This window comes from Perca flavescens, chromosome 4, assembly GCF_004354835.1.
Source record: "Perca flavescens isolate YP-PL-M2 chromosome 4, PFLA_1.0, whole genome shotgun sequence".
Lineage (NCBI taxonomy): Eukaryota > Metazoa > Chordata > Actinopteri > Perciformes > Percidae > Perca > Perca flavescens.
This window is the reverse complement of record NC_041334.1, coordinates 4,100,009-4,126,606: the sequence shown is the minus strand read 5'-3', so window position 1 is coordinate 4,126,606 and position 26,598 is coordinate 4,100,009. Positions and strand designations below refer to the sequence as shown.

Here is a 26,598-nt window from a genome sequence, read left to right as displayed (position 1 = left end):
ACTTAAGTACAGTACTTAAGTAAATGTACTTAGTTACATTCCACCAGTGTTATTAGGTTTATTTCTACAGGAGAGTTGTGTATGTGAGGAGAGAAGATTTATGTCTTTTTTTCACGTGATATCACTTCCTCAAAAACTTTTTATCACAACTCTAAATGAAGAAATGTTTTACATCCGGAGGATGTCACAGATATAAAGTCAGAATCAGTTGATCCATACAACATACCAGTGTTCAGATCCTTTAGTAAAAGTACCAATACCACACTGTCAAAATACTCTGTTAGAAGTAGAAGTCCTGCTTTGAAAATATTAGTCAAGTAAAAGTAAAAGAAAAAAGTAAAAGTTTAAGTACTCAATGCAGACAAATCTTCACATTAGAGAAGCTGGAAATAGAGATGGCCCAATACCATTTTTTGCTTCCCGATACCGATACCTAGGGTTGGGTACCTTTTGCATCTGAACCAATACCGGTATCCCTACCAGTACCTGAATTCGGTTCCAGTACCCAACGGTACTTTTTTCGGTACTTTCCCTCTGTTACAAAGAAAATATTTCAGTTGTAAAAATAATTCCAGACCTATTCATCCTCTTTACTTAGAACATTCTGTTATGTATTCAGAATGTAAGCACTTTGAATTGCCTTGTTGCTGAAAGGTGCTGTAGAAATAAAGTTGCCTTACCTTCAAACCTCAGCCTGTCAGTCAGTCCCCAGGGCATAGAAACCACTGTTGGGCCTGCTTGTGTCAGAGGAAGTGTAACGTCAACAGCCTCTCCATTAATATCATATTGCAGCAAACGCTGTCTGCGTGAAGTTTTAAAAAACTGTGACCACACTTGGAACCACTTCATCTGCATCGCCGTGACTCACTGTGACTTCAACTAAACTACAGAGCCAAAAACGTAGTTTACTCCGTCTGCACCTCTGCACGCGTGTGTGTGTGTGTCGGACCTCTGCTCTCTGTCAACATGCAGAGAGGACAGATAAGCTTGCGCTTATGCGCTCTCAGGTACCGAAATTTGGCACCGTTTGATTTTACGTGAACCAATACTCGATAGTACCGACATGATTGGGTCGGTACCCAACCCTACCGATACCTGAACTTGAATATCGGCCGATACCGAGTACCGATCCGATACCAGTGTGTCATATATTTTATTATGTTTTAACAGCTGTATACTACTATCCCTGTATGGATGTGATATGATTTCTATCTTTATTGTCAGTCTGGCTCGGGTTACACTCTTTGTGAAACATGAACAAACACTTACTAACTTTATTACGTGGGATCGGTGCATAAACTCCAGTACTTCCCGATACCGATACTAGCGTTTTAGGCAGTATCTGAGCCAATACCGGAACATCTCTAGCTGGAAACATGACATTTTTTACATTGAAACGATCAAATAGTTCTGTCTGTTCTGACCTATATATTAATTTAATTTTAAAGGGGACATATTATAAAAAACTCTCTTTTCAGTGCTAGTGCCCAAACATTTACCATAGGCATCTGGAGTGTCTACCAACCAAAAAAGTGTGAAATATAAACAACCCATTCAGTTTTTTCTGGGCTGCCTCGATCAGAAAATGTATACATGTTCTAATAGAAACCCCAAATACAAGTATGAACCTGAAAATGAGTATCTCCCTTAAAAGAAAATGTTGAAATACATGCTAGCAGGGTCGCGGTCAGTGGTTTGATCCCCGGCTCTTCTTGTCCACACGTCCAAGTGTCCTTGAGCAAGACACTGAACCCCAAATTGCTCCCGATGGTCAGACAGCTCCTTGCATGGTAGCTCACTGTCACCGGGGTGAGAGTGTGTATGAATGGATGAATGAGGGACTTATTAACTGTATTAACCAAATATTATCATTCTGCTTGTAGTTCCTTAAAGTCCTAACTGAGCTACACATGATGAGCATTAAAAAAAACATAAGACTCCACAGAACTGAAGCCTGCTGTCACGCTGTAAAATATATCATATTTTTTATTTCTTAGCCAATGTGAAATATAATGTGACTTAGTGTTTTATTTTGATGTTTGTGTCAAATTATTTGTGACGAGCATCTTCTGCTTCTTTTTATTTCTGAAGGTGCTAAGCCAGAGTTTGTCAGGTACAGTTACACACTGAACTACATACATGTAGGTTTTTATGTTTTATCTGATGAGGGTATCATGTCATTTCAGTCAGAGCTTCATCTTCTATCCAAATGTTTGAATAAAAGATGAAATATATCAAACTGTATGTTTTGACTGTTGTGGATGTTTCTGTGTTTAAACTTTGATAAAAGAAACTAACTGCAAACATACTTCTGATACTACAACATGTTTCTTGGCTGCTTGACAGTTGGTTATGAACCTTCAACATTGGCCATCATAATAACGTTGTTTAAAGGACAAATCCGGCGCAAAATTACCCTAAGGGTTAATAACATATGTGTATCGAGTCGAACATTCTTCATGTTTTCCTGATAATCGAATGCGTCTCTAGCTTTAAACAACCTACCGCAAACTGGTGGTTACCTGCTAACGCTAGCTTTCGGGGCACTTGGTAAATCACAATTTTATACCACTAACAAGGCTCAAAATAGCACCACACTTAACGGTAGCATAATGAGGGTCCATACATGTAAACCGAATCATTGAGAACTTTGTAAGTGTACATACAGTTTATTAAAAAGATAAATTATAAAGGCAGTAGCGTTTGTGTGTCTTTATAATTTATCTTTTTAATAAACTGTCTGTACACTTACAAAGTTCTCAATGCTTCGGTTTACATGTAGGCACCCTCATTAGCTGGAAGTTAACGTACGTGGATCTGGAAAAATCTGTGGAGGAATTACATAATAATACAGATTGACTGTAACACTTTCAAATTCCACTTTCTTTACCATCATCTCAACTTTATTCCTACAAACCTTTTGCCATTAAAATGTGTGTATTCCCAACATTCACTTCTAACCTCAGTGGTGTTTCTTTACTGTCAGTCAGTCAGACTGACAGTATATGAAAATAAATACTAAGGATTCTTTAAAAGCAATAACTACCTTATGTCAGATTCATCTGCAGGAGTTTGTCATCAATACAAACCATTAGAGAAGATCTCAGTTAGAAGTACACATAATACTCTTAGGATTACAAAGGATGGGTGAGCAAAAAGTTTGGGGAAATTAGCAAGCAGATAAATTGAAAAAGAAGACTGTGTTACGGCTGCTGCTGGTACCTTCCCATGTGTTTAACCCTTTCACTAGTCTGGATCAAAGGAAGTCCATTTCCAGGATAATCGCCTGACATCCGGTCCCTCACCTTCTGCTCTCTGCGTGTTGTCCCTTCGCTTCGGGAAGCACGCTGAAATGTTTTGAGGAAAATTTGCATGGTGCAACAAGACAGGCCTGCTTGGTTCTTTCAGGGAATGATTGTAAAGATTTACAAAGAATATGTTTACGGCATTTAATTTTTAACTGGGACGTTTTGGGACCGATGGGTGGGATTGCTGTGGACAAATACTGTGTTCCAGTCAACACATAACTCGTGTTTTCACAACCTACCCGTGAAAGTGCCCTGGAACAGCAGTCAAACCAGTAACTTACTACCTTTGAACTCGTACCAGATGGTTGTACTCCCAGTTACAGTTTTGATATCACACAAAGAAACAATAATGGCGCCCCCCGTTTATACTATACAGACGCCGGTGATCAACGGTGAGAAATAGACATAAATAGGCAACGTAAAGTAATTTCGGACATTGTAACCAAAACAATACACATATGATTATGCACTACTACAGGTTATGTTTATTAAATGAAGTAGTATCAGCTAGCGCTAGCTAACGTCAACGTTAGGTAGCCACTAGCTAACTTTGTCATGACTTTGCCTGGAACGCTACCAAGTCGCGAGTCGTGACTTGAAATCGTAACTTTCGGCTAAAAATTGTGTCTGGAACGCAGCAAAAGTATACATGGAGATACACTGGTAAGAGCTAATGTGGTTAAACCCTTCTCCGGCTAATTTAAATAGCTCACGTTACCGTACACGTTACTGTGCACGTTCCAGTACACCTTACTGTACACGTTACTGTACACATTCCAGTACACCTTACTGTACACGTTACTGTGCACGTTCCAGTACACCTTACTGTACACGTTACTGTACACATTCCAGTACACCTTACTGTACACGTTACTGTACACGTTACAGTACACCTTACTGTACACGTCCGGAGCTTAGCACCCGGGGACGTTAATGATTGGTTTAAAGAAATGCAAACAACGCACAGCAAATTTTTTCCCCTTCCTATCCCATAATGCATCTGTGGTGTAGCCAGACTTTACTCCACAGTTAAATTATCAGAAAGTATTGATCACACTTTAGAGATAGATAGATAAATACTTTATTGATCCCCAAGGGGAAATTCAAGGTCCCAGTAGCTTACAGACATCACACAAAACATCCACATACATCACAAACAGGATGATAAAAAAGAAAATCCACATGAATAGCATCAATAAAAGAAAAGATACTAAAAAAATCCACATGAATGTACTAAGGCAGTGGTTCTCAAACTTTTTCGGTCATTCCCCACTTTGGACAAAGCGGAATTTTCAAGCCCCACCTGCCCCCTTCGACCCAACACAATGCTAGTGAAATACGCAACAAGCTTAAACTGTTCCAATTTATTGAACAACTAGTATCAGTATAGTAACAAGTTGTATCTAAATACAAACTAACAATCTACATCCAATAACAGCAAGTTCAAAAATAAAGAAAATAAAAGTACAGCTGTGTCAAAATTTGTATCAAGTTCAAAAATAGAAAATAAATAAAAGTGCCACTTTGCAATCTGTTAAAAAAAGAAAAAAAGAGAAATCCATTTGGCAAGTGAGGTCTATTTATCCCTGCATTAGTGGCTGCAATGAGCCTGTTTTGCATTGGACAATTTCTCAAACTGGGGTTGCAGGCTTGATACTGCCACTCTCAAGTCATGCTCAATGTTCAGCTGGGATCTGTACTTTGTTTTCAGTGAAGCAACAGCTGAAAAGCCCATCTCACAGAGATATGATGTGGCATAATAATATAATATAATCCAACAATATAAGATATATTACACTGCATAATGAGCACTTTTACTTTTTGGTACTTTAAGTACAGTATATTTTACTTAAGGACAATGTTGAATGTAACTGACAATTTGTAACTCTACAACACTGTTTTTTTCTACTTTTACTGAAATACATGATGTGAGTAAGTCTTCCACCTCTGGAGATCACCAACAACAGTCGTGCATGAATAGCTGCAGCTGTGTTTAACACTGAAAACACACAGCTCAGTACAGCATTTACTCAGGGCTCTTAAGTTTTAAGGACAGGCTGTGACAACTTTTGCTGAGGAAGTAACCTCCTTAAATGCGCGATATGCGTGATATTTTGAGAAAAATAAAGTACCTAAAAAAAACCTATAAAATAATCTACCTGCACCATAGTCTGCAGTGCATTACGTGATTGCTGTGCTGATACGGTAGATCTCAGACCTTCTTACAGACACAGAGCCCTGTTTGGGAACGTTTAGGGAAGTGTCTGTACGCTGCTCTATGCTTTTTTCTCATTGGTTGTTGCGTTAAATCTTACCCAGATACAATAGTGCTATTTTCTGATTGGCTATTGTATAGCCCTTTCTTTTTTTTTGATTGGCTGATAAGTGGCAGGCTTGACTAAGGGGAGACACCCTTGATTCCTGTCAGTTCCATAGTGAGACCGGCGCACCAGAAAACTTCTGGGCGCTGCAGAATATTAAATATGTTATAAATAGTTTTTCCGCGTGAGAAATACAATGTGTGGCGGGAGTGCGTGACAGTCACGCTCAATGTGTGACACTTGAGAGCCCTGGTTTACTTGCAGCTCTGCTACAGTAGCAGCGAACCTTTAACGTTACCTGCCGGTCACATCGTCTCTAAACAGTCCGCTCACAGTGAAGTCCTGCACGGATCAACAGATGTTAGAGTCCGGCAGCTGCTCGCTCCGTTTGTTATAAGACGCACCGAGCAGATTAATGGAGCCGCTCGGTGTTTGACTAGCTAATAAGCCGTTGGCCTGTTATCTTGAGCTTTGTCTGAAGGCGCCGAGTGGCCAGCCAGGCTCAACACACGCACGACACATTTCCGCACATCCTCCACTCAGTTTAACCGCTAACCCCCCCCTGTGATTCAATATGTATGGTAAGGTGCTCTATTAGAGTGTGTATCATGGTGGTAGTGCAAATAGGTCCAATAGTGCAAGGATAAAGTCTAGAGAGCAGCATTAAATATGGACAGTATAAGAGAATAATGTAGACAGTAGGATATCAAATCAACAGTCAATTTTAGAGGTTTGAAGTAATAGGGTTACAGCCATTGTTCAACGTGGTTGTTGAGCCTGTACGGCTGCATTTTGCTCACAGTAACTTCTTTTCGGTGCATCATTTAGTTAATTAACTTTTATTCTGGAGAAATTGCACCGGAACAGGTTTTACTTCTGCTGATAAAGTGGTCAGGAGAAGTATAGACGTCTGTGCATTAGCAGTGAATATATATCTTAATGTGATGCTCTGTAGTTTTTATTTAACAATCAGCTTTAATGTTAGTGTGAAGATAAAGAGCTTTTTGCAGTTTGCATACATCTTGAGCAGAATGCATGAGTCCTAGTTAGTTATGTGAGGATAACGCTTTTATTCTGAAGGATTTGTGCAGGAAGTGGTGTTGTTGTTGCAACTTGCGTAATCCTCGAAACCGAAAGTGTTTCTGATCAGCCAACCACCCCGTTAGGAGTGCCAGTTCCGTGATAAGAGACGTTAAAGTGATGCTTTATCTTTAGGAGACATCGACAGCGATGGAGCTTCTTCCTCTTCTGTGTCTCTTCCTCCTGACTCGCTCTGGAATCACGTCTGCTCAAACAAACGGTAAGAAAACTGATCATTACACTGAGTTATGTATTTTTTTATTTTATCTAATGTCTGCACCTGTAAACATGAAGAGGTCTGGAAACAGAATTGTAATCATGCTGCTCAGCTACTGTCACATCAAAATGTTTCCTAATATTTAGCACAGATAAAAAATTGTGATAGTTTAGTAACTTTAGATGCGTCATTTCTTGTGTGTGTGTGCGTGTGTGCGTGCGCAGGCTAGTCTCCATTTTGTGGTGAGAAGGTGGAGCTTTGTGCATTTCCAAGAAACTGTGCATCAATCCACTCCCAACTGCCTGAAGCTTCTTTTTTTGATAAGTTAAAGTAGAAACTACAATATGACTTTAGAATCTTTTTTTTTTAGTTTAGTTTTTTTAAGTTTAGTTTGTTTCGATCACATAAATACACAACACACATACGTAACATAAATGGGGGAATGTGCATGTTTTCAACGATAAAGATTAGAACAAATGTAAAACAAAGATGTATATCGCAAAAGGAGTAAACGTGGGAGCCTTTAGCCTACTTCAGTAGAAGTACTAATTTAACACTGTAAAAATACTCCGTTCCAAATGTCCTGCATTGAAAATGTTACTTAAAGGAGAATTCCGGCCAATTTTTACGTTAATCTTGATCGCTATAGCTACGCGAGTACTTTCGATAGAAAAAACCCCGACCCAAATCAGTGCAGGTAACATGGAGAAGATTAACGTAAAAAATTGGTCGGAATTCTCCTTTAAGCAAAAGTCTGTAATTATCATCAGGAAAATTCAGAGCCACTGCAGCCCACGTACTACAAGTGTCCCCTGAGCTAAAACGGCATGGTAGGAAAAAGAGAGTTCAATGTGCTCGGGGCAAGATTGGCTGCCACCGTTGGTTACCCTCAGCACAGAGCACAGCAGACAGACAGTTTACAGGCCAACCTTTGTGCTCACACTTCTTAACAGACACAAAACGCCCGTTGCTCAATGTTTTCACAAAGCTCCCAAAACCATCTCCAATTAATATGTCTGATTGCCCACCTCCACAGGTTATAAACTCAGGATAAAAAGCTGAAATATATCCTGAAAAACTAAAATGGGTTAAATATGTGGCTGGAGGGAAGAGCAAAGGATTTTCTAAATACAATGTGCAAAATAAGGCCAAAATAACAAGATTCTTTTGTTATATAAGTTTGTATATTGATATCACTAGGGCTGCCACCTCTTAGTTTTCTTTGCTTATTCATGCTTAATTACTTATTTCCAAGAAACTTTTGAGCACATTTATGGTAAACACAAGATTTAAAGTGGTAGCAGGATTAATTGTGGAGAAACTCAGTTTTACAGATGGTTAATTAACTACATTTATATTGTGCTTTTCTAGTCTTAACCACCTCTCAAAGCCCACAGCTCTGTCAATTAAATCAACTAATCGATTAGTCGACAAAATCGTATAAGTGTTAGTGGACTAAGAATTTCTTTAGTCGAGGAAAGCCCTAGATATCACAAACTTCAATATGTCTGTCTTAACTTAATTACTCTGCATGTAAAAATACTGATAAATACATGATTTTATCTTTCAGGGCCACCATTGACCGTGGTAGAAGGCAGTGATGTTGTGTTACCCTGTTCTCTCAGCACCAAGGAGAACATTGAGTTTAAACTCTTTGACTGGAGGAAAGTTGCTCAGAAAGATGAAGGTCTGAAGGAGGTGTTCCTGTATGACGCAGGCTTTCATTACAACAACGGTCTAGCTGGTCAGAGTGAAGAGTTCAAAGGTTGAGTCTCTCATTTTCAAGATGAACTGAAACATGGCAACGCCTCCATAATCATCAGAAATACAAAGATATCTGACAGTGGAAACTACACCTGTGATTTTCCTCGTCTTCAGCCACATCAAATATTCTACATTGAGCTTGTTGTTGGTGAGTACTTTTATTATGTCTCTTTTTTTTAAACATTTAAATATGTCTGCAAGATAATTTTATTTCTTTGTAACTGTTTTTCAAGTTGATAATGCTTCACAAGAACTAAGGTTTTGTTTAGCCTGTTCTGTTAGGGCTCATTTTAATCATGTCTATTTCTGTCTCTTAATACTGAAACATTTTAATCTGTATAATACCAGGACCACGAAGAACTGATGTATGTAAATTACATCACTGTTAAAGGTCCCATGGTATGAAAATTCCACTTTATGAGGTTTTTTAACATTTAATGAGTTCCCCCAGCCTGCCTATGGTCCCCCAGTGGCTAGAAATGGTGATAGGTGTAAACCGAGCCCTGGGTATCCTGCTCTGCCTTTGAGAAAATTATCTGGAATCTTCTCCTTATGAGGTCATAAGATACAGTATTAGGGGACCACTAAGGTCTATATAAAAGAGACTTCAGATACAGTATTAGGGGACCACTAAGGTCTATATAAAAGAGACTTCAGATACAGTATTAGGGGACCACTAAGGTCTATATAAAAGAGACTTCAGATACAGTATTAGGGGACCACTAAGGTCTATATAAAAGAGACTTCAGATACAGTATTAGGGGACCACTAAGGTCTATATAAAAGAGTCTTCAGATACAGTATTAGGGGACCACTAAGGCCTATATAAAACAGACTTCAGATACAGTATTAGGGGACCACTAAGGTCTATATAAAAGAGTCTTCAGATACAGTATTAGGGGACCACTAAGGTCTATATAAAAGAGACTTCAGATACAGTATTAGGGGACCACTAAGGTCTATATAAAAGAGACTTCAGATACAGTATTAGGGGACCACTAAGGTCTATATAAAAGAGACTTCAGATACAGTATTAGGGGACCACTAAGGTCTATATAAAAGAGACTTCAGATACAGTATTAAGGGACCACTAAGGTCTATATAAAAGAGACTTCAGATACAGTATTAGGGAACCACTAAGGTCTATATAAAAGAGTCTTCAGATACAGTATTAGGGGACCACTAAGGTATATAAGGGAGACCAGATACAGTAAGGGAACCACTAAGGTCTATATAAAAGAGACTTCAGATACAGTATTAGGGGACCACTAAGGTCTATATAAAAGAGACTTCAGATACAGTATTAGGGGACCACTAAGGTCTATATAAAAGAGACTTCAGATACAGTATTAGGGGACCACTAAGGTCTATATAAAAGAGACTTCAGATACAGTATTAGGGGACCACTAAGGTCTATATAAAAGAGACTTCAGATACAGTATTAGGGGACCACTAAGCATAGGCGGAGTTTGACATTCGAACCAGGGGGGGGCAAAAAAAAAAAAAAAACTCATTGTAGCAACTGAGACCTGGGGAACACAGCACGATCACATATGGACAAAACAAACATGCTAAATAAACATAGGTTTATTTTTTTAAGCAGATTTGAATTTACATTGTAACAATTTACAACCTTGAGCTCAATTTAGTTAAAAAAAGAAGTCCATAACGCATATAATTCTTGAGCGACAGATGCAAAAAATCCACAACAATCTCTGTCCCCCCACAGGGCTGCTGCTGTGCAGGCTGTACGCTTCTCTGTTCACAACGCTGCCTGTTCTGCTTAACGTGAAAAAGCTTAACGTGGTTTAATGTACCTCAACAACGATCACCAAATTTATCATGGCCATATCTTGAAATGAACACTTATGAAAGAAGAAAGAACTTGACAGGCTATGGCGAGGAAAAAGCGAGGAAAAAGCTTGTACCTAAACAATGATTACCAAATTTCTCTCATATTGCTCCTCATAACCACTGAAAACTGTCAAAAAATCTAACCAGAAATGTGGTGATGATTGATCGTTGTTTAGGTATATTAAACCACGTTAAGCTTTTTCATCTTAGGACTTATAAAGCCCATGAGAACTGTGGGGAGTCAACCAACAGCTGCTCCGCTGCCCTGCTGAAAATGTGAAGCAGAAACGCTAAATGTCAGATAACGGCCATAATAATTGGACTTTGGGTTCTATTTTTTGACAGTTTTCCGTGGTTATGAGGAGCAATATTAGAGAGAAATTTGGTAATCATTGGTCATTGTTTACGTACATTAAACCCGACCTGCGCGAAAGAGAAAAAAACGTATGCGTCATTGTACCCAGCACTTCTGGAAATATAACTCCGAATGCGTCTCTGTCCCCAGCACATTTCAAACCAAACTGAGGCCCGTGGGCACGGCTGTGTTGGAGCACAATAGACAGATGGTGGCAGAATGCCCCGACACTTAAATTCAACTAACATGTAGGTAAACAGTGAACAATCAGTGTTGGACCTCCAGTCTGTTGAGATGCCTCTCCAAACGCAGAAACCAAGCGCAATCGCACCATAAAACGTTACACGTTAAGAAAAAAGATCAGTATTTTGCCATAATCCAATGACATGAAAACAAGTCATCCACAGCGATCAGTAGATTCACAAACAGAGTCCCGGTGTATCCAGCAAGGCCTATACAAGCGTCCCATTCACCAGTCGGCTCCAAACAGGTGAACGAGGTGAACTTCGCAGTTTAAACAAAGTGGAATAAAACGTATACAAGTCCAAATCTACACAAAACGCCCAATCAATTAGTAAGCTGACAGCTAATTTATATACATGGCATTTAGGCAACCTTTATTGTAACGTTGGCACGGTAACCTGTCCCGACTAGTGCAACAAATTATAGTTTTTTGCGTCCTGCATATGCGTCGACAATGGTCTAGGTGAGAGCAGTGGCGGATGCAGAACGTGACAGATGGGTGGGCCTGGATAAAGTCAAGGTGGGCCTGAATCTACCGCTGCCCCCCCTCCCCCGCAAAGGGCGTTCAGACAATGACAATGCATGTTTACACTTTAAACTACTTGCAAAAAACAGTGGTCTGCAACATTAAAAGCTGCCAGTTTACAGCACTGCGACTGGACGAGACAGTGGATCATAACTTCTGTGCTTCTGTCAGCTTTGTTCGGCGCAGCTCTGCGCTGCCTTCATGGAAACGGGACGTCAGAGCATCATCTTAAATGAGCTCTGTACTTAAGCGTGAAGCTGCGTTCAGATAAAAAAAAAAAAAAAACAAAAAAACAATCGCCGCAGTGTGGTGCGAGTCGTGCGACGTCCTGTTGTGTTCGTTAACCCCCCCCCACCACCACCACCACCACCTCCAATGTAGCACAAGTAGACTTTATATTTCACAGTAACAGTTTTTCGTCAGATCGTTTATAGAACACAACGTTTTCTACTGCACCTGAAGGCAGCTTCATTTCACGGAGAAAGAGAGAAAGAAAAGAGACGACTGAGAAATAGACTTCGTTGTTTGCAGAGCCGCGGGAACATATTTTGAATTGGGGGTGCTGACAAATTTTCCAGAGTGAAGTTTTCAGCCAAAGTCAACCACGCACCACACACCAAACTGCATCCATCACAATTTATTGAACTGTATAGACATTCAATTCATATAAATAGCCTATCCAAGACTTTAATTATGCCGTGGGCTACTGATCCCCAAACACCGGGAAATAATAGACCTTTATCGCTATTCAACCAAGTTACATTTATTTCATACCTATACTGTCAAGATGAAGACAAAATATCTCTATTTATTAAAACAAAGGAACTTCGTGGTGTCAAAACAGTACTAAGGCTTCGGTAATAAAACTGGAACACAGGTACACACTCGGACGCTCCATAAGTGAAAAAACAAAAACAAGAATAAAGTCCAAAATCCAAGACAGAACAAACTAGGCACGGGTAATGCAGGATATAGACACACGGCTACGACAATGGTACAGAAGCCTACTACAAGCTCAAAAAACGGAGCCACAAAACACAAGGGTAACACATCACTGACTTATATTAAATCAAATCAAAGTGAAGCCAGTCAGTCCTGACACAAACACTGAAATAGAGAAATGCAGCCTTAAGTTTTTGTAGCACAGCAATAGCAAATTAAAGGCATAAAGATATTGGGCATGCGTGTTAAGCTGGGCTTAATCATTTTATAACAATACGGTAGGTTGATTAAAAAATCGTTGTGACCTCATTCTGGTTTTCCAATACGTACGCTAAGTAGGCTTTACACGAGTGTAAAAAAACACAATTATCTCCAATAATTCGTATAAACTTTCAGTTGAACTGTTACTGAACAGTTGATAAATCATGCCAATTTACTGCACGGCGGCAGCATAATAATAAACCAGCATTATTACCTTGTGTTGCAGTCATAACACTAAAAAGAATCTCCATCTCCAAAACGTCTAGCAGGAAAAGTGTGACCCGAGGCTGGCAGCACTGAGTTGATGTTCCCTCTACGGCTACCCTGGTGCTGCTAGCTTGGTTTACAAGATTAGCTCCCTCGTCGTCTGTTGCTAGCAGGGTCGTTACTTCACTCAGTTACAGTTGATGAGTTTTCTGCCTCCGGTCTTTTACGTTTTTTGGCTTGTGGTTAATCTAAAAAGAAATCCAAAATGCGGTTTTGTGCCATGGCTAGCTAACGTCTGTACTGTTGACCAGGCGGGAAAGTTTCCACAACTATCTTCACCACTCAGGAATGAGCGTCAGAGGCGCACGGCGCGCCTCACTCTTGGCAAAATCGGCAGATTCATTCTAATCAATACTGTTGATCGCGCCCGATTGCAATAGTGCTACACTGATGTTGCATTGACCATTGAAAACCGGTGCATACATACTGTAATAGACGTGACCATAGACAGTATATAAGGACGTGACCGGCACGAAAGCTTGTCAGGCATAGCAACAGTAAATAGGGAGGGCGGGGCTTAGCGAAGGGTCGGGCGGGACAGCCTTTTATATATGTCAATGGGGACAGCTGACAATGTGGAATGAAAACACACAAACACACTAAACTTTGAATTTCTGATTGGGCGGGCCAGCTGTCAATATGGGCGGGTCCAGGCCCGTCCAGGCCCGCCCACAGCTCCGCGCCTGGGTGAGAGGCAGAGCCCTGAAAAAATATTATTTTTACTAAAGCATTATATGAAATCAGATGTATTAGCCTACCTATCCCCATTTAGTGGTTTTGTGTTTTTAAAGTATTTATAAAATATCTGGTTATGTCAGAAGTAATTATTCCACTCATTTTTGAAACAATGCAATTACCCGTTTCAGCTACCAGAGGGGCAGTGCTCAGGAAAAGCCCATTTCCTCCGTATCGTCCCACTTTTTACCATTACCATCTCAACAACTGCAGTAGTAGGATTTAAATCAAACTCGTGACAGCAATAGTGACAAGTAATGCATGTTAATAAAAGCAGAACACATTCAGAAGACAACGGAATAACTGTTAAACACGTTTATTTCGGATCAGAGCGTCAGCTGATTTAACACATCAGACTCCAGGATTAATCTTAGCCTGCCTGTTAGCCTGCTCTGGACCAGGCTAGCTGCAAAGAATAAATCACCATGGTTACTTGGTTGGGTTTAATTCAACCTGCTTTTGTGCAACCAAGTCAAAGCTAAATTCATCCAGGATAACCTGAATATCCCGGCTTAATCCCTTATCCTGGTTTTGTGCAATACCCCTCTGGTCAACTTGGTTTCCAGTCCAAGTCCATTCAAGTGTTAACCAGTGTTAAACAATATCCTCTTTACAGTAGGGGAAGAAATAAATAATTCACAATGCTCAATCCCCTTTTACTTTATCCATACAGTACTCTTTTATTTTTTTTAATTTTTTTTTATTTTTTACACACAAGACAAACTAAAAACAGTAGACAAGACAAACAAAAAAGTATTTAGACACATTCCGGACAGGTTACAACACACAGGACAAGTCATACTCTCATTCACACACACACACACACACACACACACACACACACACAAATTACACTTATGGTGCTCCTTAAGTGAACTGTTGAGAAAAAAATAAATAATAATTTAACGTTTCCATGTTAGATTTACAAACAAAATAAAGTAAAATACAGAATGAGTTGAGCAAAGGTAGCGTTGGGCTGATTACAGAGCGTCAAATATTGATTTCCACACAGAGTAAAATTGTTTTTGTTTATTTTTGTCCACTGACAGAGTTTTCTCGACGTTTAGGTAATATTTCATTACATTTTTCCAACCCTGGGGTATCTGTATTTTTCCAATTTTGTAACAACAGCTTCTTATAAACTAATGAGGAAAATATTAATTGCCATCCCATAGGATATTTCATTTTTGTTACATTTTGGAGTAAGCAGGCTTCTGGTGTAAATACAAATTTCTGCTTACAAATGTTAGAGAGCCATCTCTCAATATCAAGCCAGGTTTTCTTTACTTTTTCACAGTACCAAAATGAATGACTTTAAACTGGTGGGGGGGGGGGGGAAGATGCATCAAACTTATGAATTTTATCCCTACTATAATAAATTAGTCATTAATTTATATTGAATCAATCTAAGATTTTCATTGGTTGTGGCTTTATACGTTAAATTTAAGCACTCCTTCCATTTTATTTTAGCATTAAAATCCCTTTATATCTCTGTCCCAGCTTTCATATATTTTAGTTAACAGATTACAATTAATTACTACATTATTGAGATAATCATACATAACACATATATTTTTTCTTTCCCTTACTTTGTTCCAAAAGGGTCTTTATTTTTTCTGGAACATCATTCACTATATCACAGTTCTCTTTGACCCAGTTTTTTAACTGCATATATTTAAATATATCTGAGTCTTTTAGTTTAAATGTATCCTTTAATGTATCAAATGAAGATATATTATTTGAACTAATGATATTCGATAATGCTTCGATACCTCCATTCATCCAAGTTTTCCACCTTAATTCAGTACCTTGGATTTTAACAGACGGATTATTCCAAATCTTGGAGTACCGACCTCCATCTTTAAGATCTGCTTAGTTTTTTTCCACATATTTAATGTACTGTTGATAACAAAGTTATCAGTCTTTACTTTCTTCTTGGAAAACAAGGAGGATAATAAACTGTTTGGTTGTAATTGGTGATTTTCAATAGCCAGCCATGGATCTTCATTAGTATTGGGGTTTTTCCAGCCCAAATAAAAGATGTAATTATGGAATTTATTTCCTTGAAAAAGGTTTTTGGTGGTGTCAGCAGGATACACTGAAACAAATAAATAAACTTAGAAAGCCACATAATTTTTATTAAATTTATTCTACCAATTAGATTCAACTTGAGATCACTGTAATTATTTAGATTATGTTTGAAATTATTTTTCAGCGTTACAAAATTACTTTTATACAATTGATTTTTTATTTGCGCTTATGTAACAACCTAAATATTTAATTTCACTCTGTACTTAAAATTGTTTCAATATTACTGGGTTTATTTGTTTTTGACCTAAAGTCATAATTTCAGTTTTTACACTGTTAATTTTATAACCTGAAATTTTTGAGAATTGACTCATTATATTAATTACACTAAGGTCTATATAAAAGCATCCAAAGAGCACCATGTCATGGGACCTTTAAACAAACACTCATTAGCTTTCATTAGGTGTGTTGATGTCACTTAAGACTGTTAAAGAGTTAAATTGATAAAATATTAAACAAAAAATGGAAGCTTTCTTATTTTATCTCTTTCAGTTCCTATATAAAATACAGTAAATCATAATGAAGACCATCAGGCTGAAAATTAAAAGATTTATCCCTCAACTTGTCTTACCCAATAATAAATCTCACGTACCATAACTGCTAAATATCCCCAAAAACAACAGGCCTCCTACTTCAACAGTATATTACACATTACAGCCAAATTAAATGACATTTATTTATTTTTGACCATTCAGGTCCACAATATAAAAACAGTTTGATTAATACTTTTATTTTGTTGGTAACAGTTGTTGTATAATAATAGTACACTCAAGACTTTGATTTAATGTCATATTATTGGCACTCCAGTGATGTTGCTATGGTACTGAGGAGCTTTACGTTAAATTATACCTTCTTGTGTAATATTACTTAATTAATTACTACGATCTAAACATTCTGATTAATGCATCATTTTATCTTTCAGAGCCAAACATCATCACAGTGAAAGAAGGGACTGATGTTGTGTTACCCTGTTCTCTCAGCAACAAGGAGAACATTGAGTCAAAACTGTTTGACTGGAAGACAGTTCCTCCAAAAAATGAAACACGGAAGGAGGTGTTTCTGTACAATAACGGCAGTCATTACAACAATAACAATAAGCCTACAGGTCAGAGTGAAGAGTTCAAAGGTCGAGTCTCTCATTTTCAAGATGAACTGAAACACGGCAACGCCTCCATAATCATCAATAAGACGACACTGGCCGACAGCGGAGACTACATCTGTGATTTTCCACTTCTTGACCAACCTCAAAGATTCCACATTAAGCTTGATGTTGTTGGTCAGTACTTTTATTATATCTGCTCTTTTTTAACATTTATATATGCCTGCAAGATAATAAAACTTAATTTTAAGTGTCTGTAAAAGGACTAATATTTCACATGCACTAACTAATGTTTTTGTTTTTAGATCCTATCTTAATCTCTTAGGGCCCATTTTGATTATGTACATGTCTGTCTCTTAATACCAACCATTTTAATCTGTATAATACCAGAACACAAGGAACTGATGCATGTAATTTACATCACTGTTAAACATACACTAATTAGGTTCAATTAGGTGTGTTGATTTCACTTAAAACTCTGAAAGAGCTGCATTGATCAAATATTTAACAGATAAAATAAAAGCTTTCTTGATTTTTATTCTATTTATTTCATATTTTAAATACAATAAATCAGTCATAATAACAGCCTTCAGGCTCAATTTCACAGGATCTCTCCTTTAACTTGTTTATAATGTCTGTACCAAGTTTTAGGTTGATTGACAGAAGTGGCTCTGAGATGTTTAAGAAAGTGCAATATACAGCATCTCCAGCATAGGACTCTAGAGCGCTCTAAAACGTTTTAAATGTTACCAAATTATGTTAATAAATCTCTTCATGATTCTGAAAACATTTGTTGAATTGTTAAATCTGATTATAAAAAGCTGTTCTTAATATTTAAACAAAAGATTTACATGTTAATTATCTTTACTTTATAAACCTATAATGTTTCTTTTGTGGGTTTTAGATCCAGCTACATAAACCTCCATATATGGTCAAGCAGGTAATTTAATTGGCTACAAACTCACCGTGTTTTCGCGTTCCTGACTTACCAGGGGAGCTCGCGTGGCGATGCTCTCCTATGATTGGCTGAGTACGTCACTCTAGATCGTAGAAAGATGCGGATTGGTTAATTTTGTTCCGGGGCGTTTCCTGATTTCACAGATACTGAACATCGTTGGTCAGAGGTTTTGTCAATACTTTAAATTGACTGAAAATACGTCATTTTGAAAGGATGCCAAGCGGCGCTAAAGCTAAACTAGGGACACACTCGACTTTTATTCGCGTTATTTTTTACTTTGGCTTGAACTTAAACGAAGTAAATTTAATCTGTGGACTTTTGTTATTTAAAACGAGCCCCCGTTGGTTTATAAATGTCTATTTTTCGACCGTAAATTATATTTGAACTGCAGCTAGACAGGAGAGGAGGTAAGTTGCTAACTGTTTGTTGCTGTAAAGTAAGACGCTAATGTTGTGATGTCGTAAACCTTAAGATGAGATTCTACAATTCGTTGAAAAAACGAACATTTACAGTTTCAAACGAGGTATAATATGTTTGTATTGACTTCCACAGCCAACATGAAAATGTGTTTGTATTTTTTTGTTCATTTTTACATGTAAATGTCGGGTCGCGTGCAACCTCCGCGCTTTATAATATTAAAAGACAGAAGAGGGGAAAAGGGTGAGTCTTGATTATAATAACGTTGCTCTCTACTCATCACATGCATGTGATCACAGGACTGATATGATTCAAACGTTAAATCTGTGGATAATACTGTGACAATTATACGCCAACGTATTACGTTTGTGTAAATATTAATTATGTACCTTACCTACATGTTTATTAAAGAAAACTTTTTTTTTAAGTCAGTGGCTAAAAATAGGATTAATTGTACATTGGTCACGTTTTGTTCATCCATCCCAATGAAAAAACACAGTACTAACTACCTCCACTTAATTCCAATGTATAAGGTGCACATAGCTAAGACCAAGCACTCAGGAATAAATCCTATGAAGGTTATAATAATCGGTTATTATACAAACCGTTTCAGAGAGGTGTTGATTCTTTATGGTCATGCTTGTATATATTTTAAGATGCTATGTCTCATATTTGACACATAATGTTTATTTTATATTTTTGAAGCAAATCAAATCTCACAGAAGTCTAAAGGTTTTTGGCTGTATCTGTGCTTTGCCATGATAGAAGTCAGAATCTAGCTCATATTTGAAGAAGTTAAAGGCGTTTTAAATATCACGCCCTCTCAGACGTTGCTGCCTGGAATGTGTCATTGAGGCTCCCGATAGTACATGTTTAATACTATAACTGTCCATTTTAATCTATTGTTTCTATTATGTTCACAGGTGCAGCTCCAAAACCATGTGTCACAATACTTAAAACTAAGGATGGATTTGTTCTGCAGTGTGATGTTAATGGCTCTCCAAAACCTGAAGTAGAGTGGCTGGACAGTGCTGGAAAGATTCTTCCTGCTGAGGAGCCCCAGGTCTCAGAAAGAGGAGGCAGTTTCTACATCACTCTCAACGCTACTGTGACCAGGACTGACAACTATCGCTGTGTAGCCACTCAGGAGACAATCAGCCATCAGATTTATGCTGAAATTTATTTCAATGGTAAGATGTTTACTAGTTCTGTTTTTATATTCATATAATTGTATTTATATGTTATTCTTTTTTTTCTGTAAATTAATGTGTGTTCAGACTGAGCATAAAGGAAATGGAGATGAATTAATCTGCTGAAGTTGGAAATGTTTCAAACTGAGTGAAAACTTCCCACTGAAACTCCACTTCATTAATCTACAGATATAAGAGCTAGAATTTGTTTGTAGTTCAGTACTGTTACATATTGACACACACAGTTGGTTTGTACATTCCCAGTTAGCTGTATCTTATTTCTGTGTTTTCAGTATTTTGTGCTGAATAAAACACAAACTTTAGAAACATTCAACAGTCAAATCCACAGATTAAATAGAGACCAAACTTGACTTTGTCGTCAGTCTGAATTCACCTTTTAGGGGCCCGTACATCATCAGTTGTTCTCTTTGTAACTTTCTGATACTATGATTATACACTGATACTAAATGTGCTGTACATGATACACCGTCACATTAACAGAGTTACATTTACTGTTAGTAAACATGTTTCAGAGAAGGATTTCAGGGACAGAAATGATGAACATTGAGAAGTGTTGTACAGCGTCAGAGTAACACTTTTAGGGCCCTATTTTAACAATATAAGCACACAGCGTGAAGCGCCTGGCGCAGGTGCGTTTAGGGTGTGCCCAAATCCACTTTTGCTAGTTTGATGGTGGAAAAAAGGGTCCGTGCGCCGGGCGCACAGTTCAAAAGGGTTGTACTCAGTGTCTTCATTAATCAGAGGTGTGTTTTGGGCGTAACATGCAATAAACCAATCAGAGATCATCTCCCATTCCCTTTAAAAGCCAGGCGCGTTTGGACCTTGGAGCATTGCTGTTATGATGGAGGATTTGCACCGTAATATTTTTACTTGTAATCTTTTGCATGTGTTTCCAAGTCCATATCCATTTATATATCTAATATATGAAGGTAAATATGGTCCAAAAGGTGAGAGCTTGTAGAATACAATGTGAGAACTTGCAGAACTAAAAATCTGAACTTGTGTGTTTAAATTTGCACTTGTAAAAAAATATTCACACACCTGTGATCTGAATTTGAAGTCACACAAAGAAAAAAAACACATGAGAGCTTGTAAAAAAAAATCTGAACTTGTAAATTGAAATTTGCACTTGTATAAAATATTCACACACCTGTATTCTGAATGTGAAGTCACAGAAAAAATATTCACAAAATGTGTAGATTGGTATTTGCATCAACACAATGACAGCTGCAAACGTGTAATGCAACAGTTACTCGTGTACTTTTTTTTTTTTTACTCTGGTTCATTTTCCATCACAACTCAGTGATTACAACCTCTGGAATCTGTCACTGCAACTTCACTTACTGTATGTGCTCTCTCGCATCACAAAGTGGCCAATCTGCACCTCGACTTTTGCAACACGTTTTGCGATACATTTGGTGTAAAACTAATTAGTACCTGTGGACTTGAGGCCATTTTATAGTCGTGCTTAAAATCGACGGCGTAGCCCCGCAGACCTGTCTACGTCGTAGCCTGACGCCCACCTCTCGAAAAAACTTAACTACACGTCACAGCCACGAACGTCGCTCGGCCGTGGCTTGGTAGCGTTGCATTTCCCCTCCGGCTCATTTCCTGGTTCTCCTTCTCCATAAACAACATAAAATCAAGGAGAAGGTTAACTTCTCCTGCTTCAGATTTCCCACCGTGGTCACAAAGAACAGAGGAGACTCTTTGTTTCTCTCACTAGGACTCTAGAGTCGCTGCTCGCTCCAAAGCTAATCGCCGTCACTCTCTCACTGATCCCTCGCTCTATCACCCACTCCCCACACACACACACACATGCCGGCTCGACACACACACCAGCGCACAAGTCTAAACATCAGGCCACTTCCGTAGGCTACAGAGCTCTGCGTGGAGCCTCTGGCCAGCTGTAAAACGGCCTTTAGGCTGTGGAGCTCTGAGCCACCAGGACGGGGAGAGCAGGGTTTCTATCACCAGATGAGGGACTACTCTGTCTGGCTTATTTATGTAGCATAGAAGCTTGGTGGAACAGCAAGCTAGCGTTAGCTAACTAACCAGCCAGCCTGCTTCTAAATAAATACCTTTTTAATTAAGTTAACACTTTTTAACAGTCAAACTGAAACAGTGGTGGTGAGCTCCAGGTCCTGCAGCCCCAGACAGACCCTCATCAGAGGGTAACACGTGCCAAGTTCCACATCCCTGGCGAGACTTTCATCCACAAGACAGATTCCAGAGGTTGTAATCACGGAGATGTGGTTGTGATGGAAAATTAACCTGAGTAAAAACAAATTATATATATATATATATATAAAAAGTTTGCAGCTGCCATTGTGTTCATGTAAATACCAATCTACACATTTGTGAATATTTTTTCTGTGACTTCACATTCAGAATACAGGTGTGTGAAGATTTTCTACAAGTGCAAATTTTAATTTACAAGTTCAGATTGTTTTTTTACAAGCTCTCATGTGTTTCTTTTCTTTGTGTGACTTCAAATTCAGATCACATGTGTGTGAATATTTTCACACACAGTGCAAATTTTAACATAAAAGTTCAGATTTTTTTGTTCTGCAAGTTCTCACATTGTATTCTACAAGCTCTCACCTTTTGCACCATGTTTACCTTCATACTAATACTGCCACCTAGCGGGAATTCAGTACAAAGAGAGTGATTTATTAATTGTTGCAAACTGCAGTATTTCAGCCAAATCACATGAATCACAAACAGAATAATTTAAAGATGTAGGTAGGATATTAGTTATCGATGATTTTATTTTATTTTTTAACTAGAAACTGAAAAACTAAACACTGGGACCAAACCTCAACTCTGAATATCTACAGTGATGGTTCCTGATAATAATTTGATACCATGGAGGTAAATTAAGTTTTTTTTCCTGGACAAAGTAAACTTGTTATCAGGACTGGTTGCTCTGCAGTGAGGGTCCCAGATGATAAACATGTTCTTTACACTTCATTCACTGCAGCAGAGTGTTGGTTCATTAAAAGAAGAACTAACTGAAAACACAGCATTAGGTTTTAGACCCAAGGTAAACATGAAGATGAAAACAGTGAATAGTATAAAGGACACATAACAGTGTATTAAGCCCTATTAGCACTGGATTAGTATTACCTGGTGACCTCTAGTCATTTGTAATAATTACGGAGGTTGTCTGTGATCTTAATCACATGCCAGTCGACCATGTCTGTTATTTGACCTACCATATTTTTGCCAAACTCTACTGGGCCTGGCCCAAAACGATATGGAACTCCGACCCTAGTGCGGTGCGGCAGCCTCACCCTGGCGAACGTTTTTTTTTTTTTTTTTTTTTTTTTTATTCACAGTTTATTAATATCAGACGCTGTCCAAAGTGCTCCAAATTCAAAATCCAAGTTTGCTGGGTATCCAGGAAGCCAAGTGTGAAGTAGCTCCGATGAACGGTTCATGAGATATTTAAAAGACAACGGATACACACACACACACACACACACACACACACACACTCAGAATGTCTTTGATTTATAGTTCGATATAGACTAGAGAGTTTATAAAATAAATCAAAATAACGACCGTGCTTTGTAATTGTATTTTAAGTCCATTGTTAACATGTGGGCGACACCTACTAGTTCTGTGGATACCTTTGTGCATATCAGTGGTGAGGTTCTTTTATTCAAGATATAATTATTGTTATTGTGTCTGTTGTGTCCAGTCCTAGCTCGCTGTAGCAAACGTCTGGGTTCTCAGTATTTTTGTGCTGTATTCCCACAAACTGCAAAAACACAAACCGTCAAATTTCCACATTATATATCGACAAAAATTGACTAGATAAAGATCACATTAAGCTTCACATAAAGTGCTGGACAGATCTTTAAACTGCATTTGAACTACACTGAGACTGGCTTCTTTTTCTCCAATCACATAATTATAATTCTGTTCACTCAACAGGAAACTAAGTTCAGGTGTTTTTCTGAGAGAGAGAGAGAGAGAGAGAGAGAGAGAGAGAGAGAGAGAGAGAGAGAGAGAGAGAGAGAGAGAGAGAGAGAGAGAGAGAGAGAGAGAGAGAGAGAGAGAGAGAGAGAGAGAGAGAGAGAGAGAGACTTACTTTAAAACCAGGAAAAGACAACACTACATGCCATATTACGATATCCAATATCCAAAATCTAAGACAATATCTAGTCTCATATCACGATATCGATATATTGCCCAGCTCTAGATGGAGCTATCCTCTGTAACTGTCAGGTGTACAGGGATGCTGGATTAAGTTGTGGCTCCCCAATCAGCTGACTGGGCGGCTCTGCTCGCCGCCTCTCCAAAGCTGACAAAAATCATTTAAGCTGACCTTCATCTAAAATGAAGCCTGTTTCTCGCTTAAAATGTTTTCAGAAACACGTTTCGGTCAACTATTTAGGTAAAGTATGAGATTGTATTCCAAACGAGCCACCAATATGGTCTGTTTTGAAATTCGGGAGCTGCCAGCCCCACGTCAAGTGTTCGTCCAATCAGCTGCCACCATCGCGGTTGTAGGAGGGTGTAGACTGGTTTCTTTGCTTGTCAGTGGTCAGAAAAAAGAAACTGGTGGCAAGCTCACTAGCGTGCAGTGCTGGGAGGCGGGGCAATCCCATCTGTAAAAACAACACGTATATGGACTAGAGGTGTGAATCGTCACTGATCTCCCGATTCCATTACGTTTATCAGGTCAGTCATTTGATATCTCGATATTAATGCCATATAGGATATTTGACTTGACAAACTTGCATTGTCAAGTGCAATGGCCAAGCTGCAATACGTAACTTTAGACTGGAATGATGAGGTGTTTGGTTTCATTTCTTTAAGGTAGCTACCACAAAGGTTGACCTATTTAGGATTAGTCATATATAGGGTTGGGTACCGAAACTCGGTGCCAATAGGGAACCGGTGCCGACGTAAACGGTAGTAACGAGACCGAATAAGAACGAAAGTTTCGTTGCCTCATTTCGGTGCTCAACTTTACACTACACCTGACAGCATGTAACGTTAGCCTACCTTTAGCTAGCAGCTGGATTAATCACGGTTAAAATGCTGACAGCTAACGTTAAACAGTATAAAGTGTGACTGTATTTCACTGTGGAGGACTTCTACAGCGGGATGTAACAGTCTGCTCTGCAGCGCAGCAGCTGCCGTTGTCGCATTTCATAGATATACAGTATGTTTATATGGTCGGAATTAAACAACACAGACGGTGCGTTCACTCGCAGCTGCCGTTGTCGGAATTAAACAACACAGACGGTGCGTTCACTTGCAGCTGCCGTTGTCGAAATTAAACCACACAGACGGTGCGTTCGCTTGCAGCTGTCATTGTCGGAATTAAACAACACAGATTCACTTAAAACAGATAGCCTCGTGGTGCATTCACAGTAATTGTAAAATACCCTTTTCCCATCTGGGGTTCAACAGCAATTTACTGGTGAAATAAGTTATAGTTATTACATTATTATTAAATCTTTAATTTTGACCATGGCCTTAGCAATAAACAAGTCACTGACTGTTGTTTACTACCCTTATTTTTTTTCTTCTTTTTTTTTTTAACTTTATTGAAAAGTACCGATTCAGGCACCGTTTAGGCACCGGCACCGTTTTAAAAGTATCGATTTAGCACCGGAATCGAAAAAAAACCATACGATACCCAACCCTAGTCATATACCACCCTACTTTAGTCATATATTAGTCATATACCACCCTACTTTAGTCATATATTAGTCATATACCACCCTAATTTAGTCATATATTAGTCATATACCACCCTACTTTTAACCAGCCAATCTTTGTGCTGTATTGGAATAACTGACTCCAGACAACTCTTTAACAAAAAAGGTATTGTTTACTGAACAATAACTTAAATGTACGAATAATATTTAGCCGTTAGATTGAATAACAAAAAACATAACGTGTGTGTGTGTGTGTGTGTGTGTGTGTGTGTGTGTGTGTGTGTGTGTGTGTGTGTGTGTGTGTGTGTGTGTGTGTGTGTGTGTGTGTGTGTGTGTGTGTGTGTGTGTGTGTGTGTGTGTGTGTTTTATATGTCACTATTTTTGGTAGCCTACTGTACTTAAATGGCGGGGTAATTGTAGCCTCCTCCAGCCCTCTGTGAGGACTGTATGCAAACTGCCTCAAGATCTCAGACCTGACCTGTTTCTCTAAAACGATTATTAAAATGGAGGTCAGAGCAGTGATTCCCAAAGGCTGAGAATTTAGTTGTGGTGCTGGGTGGCGCGGGATGTGACGGCTGGGTTCAGCAAAAAACTTGTCAAACAAAGGTTTATGAACAATTTATTGAAAAAAATGACAACTTGACAAGATAATTTAGAAAGAAATACTTTTTTACATATTAAACGAACCAGATAGAAGACGATAGATATGAAGTGTAGCTGTGCTTTGTCAAATAAATGTATGGTTCAGCAGTTAAATGACCTGATTAATGTTACCCAGAGGTGAAATGTATTAACAACTTAACCTTAAACCCATACTAAGATCAATACATCAAGTTAAATGTTATTATAAATCTCAACCCTCCTAACTCCTGTTAAATCATATTACACTAAGGCTATCCAAAGTTAATTCTTGTTCATTTTGGTTGTTATGGATCATTGTTCATTTTTTAAAGGGTTTTAATCCGTGTTTTGGGGGATCTTAATAACATCACGCTGTTTTGTACTATACATGTCTGTGTTACACTCATTAAGATCTAATCTGAACAGATTTCTGTCATTCAAACAACGCTGGATTGTAGTTTAAAACTTTTACAGCAAACTTAATAAAATGCCAGGTTTTATTCAGGCTTGAGTGCATAAATAAAGTTCCAGTTAATGGGTACGGCACGGAGAGAACATTGACTGAAGGCTCGATTAGCGGTTAGCTCCAGTTAACTCCAAATATAGATCAGCCTAAACAACTTCAATAAAAAATAAGGTATTAAACAATA

At 38.4% G+C, this 26,598-nt stretch overlaps 1 protein-coding gene across 1 annotated transcript in view; it reads left to right on the top strand.

The window, feature by feature from the left end:
- Positions 1-26,598, top strand: part of LOC114553637 (butyrophilin-like protein 10) — a 38,161-nt gene that overhangs the window by 1,158 nt on the left and 10,405 nt on the right. Inside the window, exons 2-7 of the mRNA XM_028574940.1 lie at positions 6,845-6,929; positions 8,497-8,670; positions 17,067-17,237; positions 17,366-17,373; positions 18,654-18,678; positions 19,359-19,625. Of these exons, the coding sequence (XP_028430741.1) occupies positions 6,845-6,929; positions 8,497-8,670; positions 17,067-17,237; positions 17,366-17,373; positions 18,654-18,678; positions 19,359-19,625 (730 nt within the window). The remainder of the gene's footprint in view (positions 1-6,844; positions 6,930-8,496; positions 8,671-17,066; positions 17,238-17,365; positions 17,374-18,653; positions 18,679-19,358; positions 19,626-26,598) is intronic.